The 8,858-nt window shown below is 41.8% G+C and overlaps 1 protein-coding gene across 1 annotated transcript; it reads right to left on the bottom strand.

Moving 5' to 3' along the window:
• Positions 1–2,143: 2,143 nt before the first annotated feature.
• LOC118386749 (enhancer of rudimentary homolog) lies at positions 2,144–8,356 on the bottom strand. Its single transcript, XM_035774521.2, has 4 exons — positions 8,198–8,356; positions 4,509–4,596; positions 3,862–3,982; positions 2,144–3,096 (listed from the first exon to the last, which is right to left on the bottom strand). The coding sequence occupies exons 1-4, from the start codon at positions 8,198–8,200 to the stop codon at positions 2,994–2,996; spliced, it is 315 nt and encodes a 104-aa protein (XP_035630414.1). The 5' UTR covers positions 8,201–8,356; the 3' UTR covers positions 2,144–2,993.
• Between the last annotated feature and the right edge of the window lie 502 nt (positions 8,357–8,858).

Here is an 8,858-nt window from a genome sequence, read left to right as displayed (position 1 = left end):
TCTAATTGTGTTTGTCACATGCACCGAACACATCAGGTGTAGACACTTCAGTGAAATCCTTACTTACAAGCCCTTAACCAACCATACAGTTATGAAAATATGTGAGTTGATTGCCCCCATCCATCTTCAGAGTTCGTACTGTTAGGTGACCTAAACTGGGACTTGCTTAACACTCAACACTTGTGCCCTCAATCTCACACAAATTATCAAGGAACCTACTAGGTACAACCCTAAATCCGTAACCATGGGAGCCCTTTTAGATATCATCCTGACCAACTTGCCCTCTAAATACTCCTCTGCTGTCTACACCCAGGATCATTGCATGCGTGCGTAATGGTTCCGTGGTCAAACGACCACCCGTCATCACTGTCAAACGCTCCCTAAAACACTTCAGTGAGCAGGCCTTTCTAATTGACCTGGCCCGGGTATCCTGGAAGGATATTGACCTCATCCCTGTCAGTAGAGGATGCCTGGTTGCTCTTTAAAAGTGCTTTCCTCAGTCTTAAATAAGCATGCCCCATTAAAACAAATGTAGAACTAAGAACAGATATAGCTCTTGGTTCAACCCAGACTTGACTTCCCTTGACAGCACAAAAACATCCTGTGGCATTGTGCATTAGCATCGAATAACCCCTGTGAAATGCAACTTTTCAGGGAAGTCAGGAACCAATATACTCAGTCAGTCGGAAATCTAAGGCTAGCTTTTTAAACAGAAATTTTCATCCTGTAGCACTAAGTCCAAAAAGTTTGGGATACTAAAGCCCATGGAGAATAAGAGCACCCCAGCTGACCACTGCACTGAGGATAGGAAACACTGTCACCACCGATAAATCTACTATAATCGATAATTTCATTTAGCATTTTTCTACAGCTGGCCATGCTTTCCACCTGGCTACCCCTACTCCGGCCAACATCTTAGCACCTCCTGCAGCAACTTGGCCAAGCCCCCTCGCTTCTCCACCAAAATCCAGACACCTGATGTTCTGAAAGAGCTGCAAAATCTGGAACCCTACAGATCAGCTGGGCTAGGCAATCTGGATCCTCTTTCTAAAATTATCTTCTGAAATTGTTGCAACCCCTATTACTAGCCTATTCCACCTCTCGTATCCCCAAAGATTGGAAGGTTGCCGCAATCCTCCTCCTCTTCAAAGGGGGAGACACTCTAAACCAAAACTGTTATAGACCTATATCCATCCTGCCCTGCCTTTCTAAAAATTTCGATAGCCAAGTTAACAAACAGATCACCGACCATTTCGAATCCCACCATACCTTCTCCACTATGCAATCTGGTTTCCGAGCTGGTCATGGGTGCACCTCAGCCATGCTCAAGGTCCTAAACGATATAACCGCCATCGATAAGACATTACTGTGCAGCCGTCTTCGTTGACCTGGCCAAGGCTTGACTCTGTGAATCACTACATTCTTATCGGCTTCTCAAATGACTGCCTCGCCTGGTTCACCAACTACTTCTCAGAGTTCAGTGTGTCAAATTGGAGGGCTTGTTGTCTGGACGTCTGGCAGTCTCTATGGGGGTGCCACAGGATTCAAATCTCGGGCCGACTCTTTTCTATGTATATATCAATGATGTCACTCTGGCTGCTGGTGATTCTCTGATCCACCTCCATGCAGTTGACACCATTCTGTACACATCTGGAACTTCTTTCGACACTAACTAACCTCCAGACGAGCTTCAATGCCATACAACACTCCTTCCGAGGCCTCCAACTTCTTTTAAATGGAAGTAAAACTAAGTGCATGCTCTTCAATCGATTGCTGCCCGAAACCCTCCCGCCCGACTAGCATCACAACTCTGGACGGTTCTGACTTAATATGTGGACAACTACAAATACCTAGGTGTCTGGTTAGACAGACACGCGATCACACAGTCATCAGAACAGCTGATGCTCTCACGCATGTTTCAGTGTTACTTGCCTTGAAGTGAGAATAAAAGTTATTTAGCTGGTCTGGTAGGCTCATGTCACTGGACAGCTCTAGGCTGTGCTTCCCTTTGTAGTCTAATAGTTTGCAAGCCCTGCCACAGCCGACGAACGTCAGAGCCGGTGTAGTAGAACTTGTTCACATTTTCTCAGTAAATAAACAGATGTAGTAGTGTGTTGATATGCTTCCAGTAAAACACACCAAATAAAATCTGAAAAGTTTATTTCCTGTATTCAGAGAAAAAACAATTACCAGAGAAAACATGAAATTAGATGTCAGAAATTCCAAATATCAAGTTTACAAAAACAGGATTTCACAGGTCTAAAATAAAAATGGTAGTAAGAGGTGCAAATATGGAAAATAAAGCTGACATAATTCACCCTAAATTAATAATCAGCATTTTAAGGTAAATCACATTCGTCAATGTTACAAAATTACACCCTTAACGGACACCATCAGTGGCATGTTTCAATTCAACTCTCCCATAATTTTCATTAAAAAACAAAGCAAAGTCACTCCTCATAAACCTCTTCCTTGAACAGAAATGGACATTTAATGAATGAAACAAAAACAGTTGTCCTGTTTTTAGTTAATGTAACCTTGTCTAGTTTCTTTTGTTCAAAAGACCCATCTGTACCAATACATTTGTCCTTCAATCAACTAGCCACTTCCACAAAGAATAGACCCAAACAAATTATAGGCTTGTCTCCCGCCCATAGATCACTGTCGCCATTCGAATACTTTCCTCCCTTCCTTGGCGTAATCAATGATCAGATTCAGTTGAATTGGTGAAAGCAATAGGTTGATAACCTTGTTCTCATCTATCCAATCACTTCTCGATCTGTGATTATCTCAAGGGAGGGTGAATGCACGTTGTGTATTCGAAAAGGGCCACTGTCCCCCTCACTCTTTACAACCTCTACCAAAAAGCCAAGCATGAAGTTGCCCCTATGTACTGGTCCCAAATCAGTTTGGGCTTTTCATTTCAGGGTGGAGTAAACTGATCCTAGAGCTGTGCAAAGGGGGCAACCTCTCAGCTCCTTCCCTTCCTGTCTTTACTTCCCAGCTTGTTGGGCTTGACGCCGCAGCAGCACGTAGATCTTCTCCTTGATCCAGTCTTTGTTGTATGGCTGGTATGTCTGAGTGTCCGCCCGGTATCTGAATGGAGAGGTGGTGGTTCGTATTCATTAGACAACAAATGCAAGAAAAAAAAAGACATTTGAGAGGAAATACCTGGGGTGTATTCACTAGGAACCAAACATAACAGGGACCTACCTAAATTTGTCCAATAGAAACTCTCGGTGTCGTTGCAAATTGTAACTGTTTGAAAGGGTTATGACTAATGATTAAACCCATTGAATTGTCCAATAAGAGACACTAGTTTTCTATCACACAACATTTTGAATACGACCCAGGAGAGACATGTCATTAACGTAACTTTGTTCTCATGAGATGAAGCCTTATTGTCAAATAGCCTACTGGACCTCATTATTACTGGGGTGAAAACAGAAGGCAATTCTTAGTTCCAATCTAAAGTTGACCTCTAGTCCCCTAAACCTTGGCCAACTGTTGACAGCTCCTCAAGAGCTGTGAAATGACTGGATAAAACAAGGTCGTATTCACTAGGAATGAAATGGGGAGGGATTACCTGATAAAGGCCTGTATTCATTTTACTTTGCAAACCGTATTGCTACAGTGTGGACTAACGAGTACAATCCTGCAGTATAGTATTAGCACTCTAGTAAGCAAGGTGAAGTTAAGGCTAAACCATTAGGTGTAGCATGCTAGCTGTTCCTGTAGACTTCGTCATTACACTAATGCTAATTAGCAATGGCCCCAGAAACGACCTTCCTTCAAACTGCAGGCAGACATAAATTGTACTGCACTATCCCTTTAACAGTGAGATTGTACAGTACTACTTACACTAAACAGCTGAGGTCCGCCAAATCGTCAATGAAGTCAAACAGCTGGCTGATGTCATAGGTGATGGAGGGACTATTGGGGTTCATCCTCTTCAGGTGCTCCTCGTACATTTTACACACACCTGGATCAAGAGGAACACAGGGTAAGACATAGAACTACACACGGGAAAATACTTAAGTTACAAACAAAACACCTCGCCAACAAACCATTAAAAGCTTTATTTTTTACACTAGGGCCGTGTTCAAAAGGGCACACTGTAGCATAATGGCAACGTTAGCTAGCTAAGCTCATGTGCAGAAACATCATCTGATCTAACGGTTGTGTCGCGCTCGTGCAGGTCGTCAAATCAAAGGCATTCCTTTGCTACAATGTCGTTTTTGATGAAAGTGTCAGTTTGTCATTTTCACGAGGTTGGAGTAATGACATGCTCAGCTACATTAGAAATTGGCTCAAATCTAGGTTGTGCCTTTAGATTATTTATTGTTTTACAAATAAGGACAAATGTAACTTCTACCATCCATTTCCCAAACCACGGTCTGGTCTGTGGGGTCTGCTTCTCAAGGCATTCCCGGAAGTATTAGCCAGTTGGAACTCTTGATTTAAAAACTTTAAAAACTGTTGCACTCTGTCTGTAGATTGACTCTCACCCTCCATGCATTCGTTTACTGACTCGTAGTCGGCATATGTCCTCCCCTCTGGTCTCTTTGTTGGCTGGACAAGCAGAATTGTGTGTGACTGCAAAACAGAGAAACAAGAAGAGTTATCACAGACGACGGCTGACTCCAACTGGTCGATAGTTTGGTCGACCGAGATTGTTGACTCGAGCAGTAACACATTTGCGCCCATCTCAGTGAACTAATCCATTGGAGGCCTAGACTAAAAGCCCATTTTAGCTTGATTCGAAAATGTGGTTGGAGGCTTCATATGGAGGATGTGACGCAACTGCAGAGCCTACAGAGACATGCAGAGGCCAGATCAAGCTCTGTACCACATCGTACAACAATACATTTGTTACAGAATTCACAACACACTTTGTATGCCCTGAGGCCCATACTCCACAACCACACATCTACAATGCATAATCCATGTGTGTGTGTATAGTGCGTATGTTATCATGTGTGTGTATGCATGTGTCTGTGCCTATGTTTGTTGCTTCACAGTCCCCGCTGTTCCCTAAGGTGTATTTTTACCTGCTTTTAAAATCTGATTCTACTGCTTGCATCAGTTACTTGATATGGCAGAGAGTTCCATGTAGTCATGGCTCTATGTAGTACTGTGTTCCTCCCATAGTCTGTTCTGGAGTTGGACTGTGAAGAGACCTCTGGTGGCATGTCTTGTGGGGTATGAATGGGTGTCCGCTTTTCAACACCTCTTACAAAAACAAGTAATGAAGAAGTCAATCTCTCTTCCACTTTGAGCCATGCATATCATTCACATTAGCTCTCTGTGTACTTTTAAGGGTCAGCCGTGCGCACCCTGTTCTGAGCCAACTGCAATTTTCCCAAGTCCCTCTTTGTGGCATCTGACCACACAACTGAACAGTAGTCCAGGTGCGACAAAACCAGGGCCTGTTGGACCTGCCTTGTTGAGTGTTAAGGCAGCGCAGCTCTAAGTGTTTGTAGTTTCAGTCACTGTAGTAGCTGACGTGTATAGTGTTGTATAGTGTTGAGTCATCTGCATAGACCAACTGCCTTTACTCAAGTCAGTGGCATGTCGTTAGTAAACATTGACAGTAGCTCTGTCTGACCGCAGCGACCGTGCAAATAGCAGGCCCGGAATGAAGCATGACTAGTAGTGATTTAATGACGCTTTGGACATATTGTGGCCTCTGGGTCACACAGAGACAAGCCGTTTTCGAGGGGCCTAAACAGCTATCCTGGAAAATTCCTTCTACCTGGATTATGTTTGAGAGGGTTCCATTAAAGAACACCCTTTGTGTTCTGTTAGACAGGTAACTCTTTATCCACATAATAGCAGGGGGTGTAAAGCCATAACACGTACGATTTTCCAGCAGCAGACTGATCGATTATGTCAAAAGCTGTACTGAAGACATGATTGATTGATGGTAGGTGGGGGCGGTACATCCTGTATAAACAAACTCACTTCCTTGACAACAGCGCTGCACTGCTCTGCGAAATGCAATAATTGTGAATGCCCTGACTTTAGCTGAGGCCACATCACCGTAAATGCTGCATGGCCAATGCAGATGTCAGATTGACCATGTGCCCAGATGCACTTCTCTAGAATGCACTCTCCCGCAAACTTGTGCACATTCATTGTTTCATAAATTCATTGTGTGAATTGTTTGCGTTTGATTGTTAGTGTATATAAATTCCCCATTGCATATCACCAGTAGGACATTTACTGTTAACTCCGATCATCTACAATGTTTTACTTTGGTTACGGTAATTTATTTTAATGCATTTATTATTATTATTCCAGGCTTGCTGTTGTCATTGTCTGAGTGGACATATTGTTTGCAGAGTGTACAACCTATATGACACGGCAGGTAGCCTAGTGCATTGGGCCAGTAACTGAAAGGTTGCTAGATCGAATCCCCGAGCTGACAAGTTAAAGAGCTGTCGTTCTGCCCCTGAACAAGGCAGTTAACCCACTGTTCCTAGACAGTCATTGTAACTGACTTGATTGATAGTGTCGTGGCTTTACTTTACTTTCAGCCATACAAAAATATCTAGACAAGCGAACTTCACACCATCCTATTACTCTTCAAATCACAGTATTCTCCTACCATCATCACGGCTGGCTACCTTTGAGTGAACAACAGTAGAACCTTTCGGACAATCAGAGCCTTACAAGCGTGCCGCTGAAAGACCAACCCACATCCTTCCTAAGGCGGCCTGGTTCAGACAGACGGCAAACAAAAGGTATTCGCACGTAAATTCATTCATGACTTCTTATTCCAAACGGGTGGCTGTTCGTGTGCAAAGTATATGATTACTGTGGGAAAAGTTCTAAAATGTATCCACGATAAGTGTCCCTCTTTCTCTCCCCCCACTATAAATTTTCTGCGTAACAAGCAGTCATATGAAAATAATCCGCTAGGGTCCCGTTTCTCATGTATTAAGGGTGTATGTTTATTCTGTGTTATTTAATTAGCTAGAAAATAAGCCAATTTGCCTAGAACCGAATCATGAGCAAGGCTGGGGTGTTTGCAGATCCAAGAAGGTTACGCTTGTTCAGAATGATAATGATACGAGGTAATGATTAATAAGATGACTGTTCATCAATGTAATAGATATACCTTCTAGAGTTTAATTTGGGAGATGGTAACTCTTTAAATAACCTCTCGTGGTGCCCTAAATCCTAATGAGTTAATTGTTACATGATTAAATTAAACATCGGGTAACAATGAAACATTTGTTATTTAGAGATAGCAGTCATCAGATTAAAGTATAGTCACAACAGTTATCTAAGTAAGTTATTGAATTAATAAGGTGTTGGGGCATCATATTGTGTAAGCTTTCTGTCATGTTTGAGAAGTCAAAGCCCTTGGGATGAGTTATCTTTCGCCTTGTGTTTATTCTCCGTTCTCGGCCGCCTGCTCCTCCCCCATCTTCTCCTCTATTAGCCTGATTAATCAGGCTGTAATACACAATTAATTGGTATATACAGCCGGAAACTAATGACTACAAAACCATGCCAATGTTCCTTGTTGGTTTGTCTGTGGTGTTGGTCCTTAAGATGGTTGAAATTGAGACAATATCAACATGAATGTATTTGACTTTTTAGAGTGCTGGTCCTGAAGTAGACATTTCTATCACCAGGCAAACGCACAATATAATATAAATACCTGCTGACTTCAGTTAGTATCCATGCACACAGGTTTGCTCATGACCGAAGGCACGTACACAATACTTAAGTACATGCACGCATGGATTTTTTTGTATCAAGTTTTGACCATCTGAAGGACCAACACCACAGCAGGTAAAGTACGTTCAAATGTCATTTTATTAAACATTCTTCCTAAGAAAGGAACATTTAAGATTTTGCAGTCATTAGTTTCCTGCTGTATAAGCCAATTAATTGTGCATTACAGCCTGATTAAGTCAGACTAGGACTATCAACCGTGAAAAACAAAAGATCGTTTGAGTGGCTTTTCCTTTAACATGACCTACCTAATAATGCACAGGCTAACATTAGTAGCTACATTTTAGCTCATAACATTTAGACAAATTAGCAACTATAGTAGTTGCTCGTAAAGACGCGAGCTCGGGCTAGTGCTAGCCACAGTAAGCTATCTTAGCAAAAGCCAAATGATTGAATAAAAGTCTCATGCAATATATGACGAAAACCCCCCCATAAACAATCACTTTACCATGTTTGTTCTTTGTGTCCAAGCTAGACTTGCAGATTCAGTGTTTAATTTGCTGTTCTACTGCTTTGCTATCCCCGTGCAACGCAGCTGTTAAGGAAAGAAAGGAAGTAGAGGTAGATTCTCTTCCGGTAGAAAAAGGTCAATGTCTACTTCAAAGTAAAAGCACCAATTTGTAAAGTTTTGTACGTTTTCATTTAACATAGACTGAGGCCATTCTCAATGTAAAAAAGCAGTGGTGTAAAAATACTTTAAAGTACTACTTAAGTCGTTTTTTGGGATATCTGTATTTGACTACTTATCTTTGACAACTTACTTCACTAGATTCCTAAAGACAATGTACTTTCTACTCTACATTTTCCCTGACAAGCAAAAGTACTCCTTACATTTTGAATGCTTAGCAGGACAGGACAATGGTCCAATTCACACACTTATCAAGAGAATATACCTGGTCATCCCTACTGCCCCTGATCTGGCAGACTCACTAAACACATGCTTTGTTTGTACATTTTGTTTGGGTGATAAGTGTGCCCCTGGCTATCTGTAAATACATTTTAAAAACAAGAATAGCGTCAACTGGTTTTCTGAAAGGAAATTTAATTTATACGTTTAATTTTGATACTTAATGTTTTAGTAGTTACATTTACTTTTGATACTTAAGTAG

The sequence above is a fragment of the Oncorhynchus keta genome, chromosome 8, assembly GCF_023373465.1.
Source record: "Oncorhynchus keta strain PuntledgeMale-10-30-2019 chromosome 8, Oket_V2, whole genome shotgun sequence".
Lineage (NCBI taxonomy): Eukaryota > Metazoa > Chordata > Actinopteri > Salmoniformes > Salmonidae > Oncorhynchus > Oncorhynchus keta.
Note: the sequence above shows the minus strand (reverse complement) of the source record. Positions and strands in the feature narration are given on the sequence as shown.

What these genes read in the sequence shown, in the direction of transcription:
- LOC118386749 (XM_035774521.2), bottom strand. An exon ending in AGTAAACGAATGCATGGAGG is followed by an intron (nt 3,983 to 4,508) that starts GTGAGAGTCAAT and finishes CTCTTGATCCAG; the next exon opens with GTGTGTGTAAAATGTACGAG. An exon ending in GCGGACCTCAGCTGTTTAGT is followed by an intron (nt 3,097 to 3,861) that starts GTAAGTAGTACT and finishes CTCTCCATTCAG; the next exon opens with ATACCGGGCGGACACTCAGA.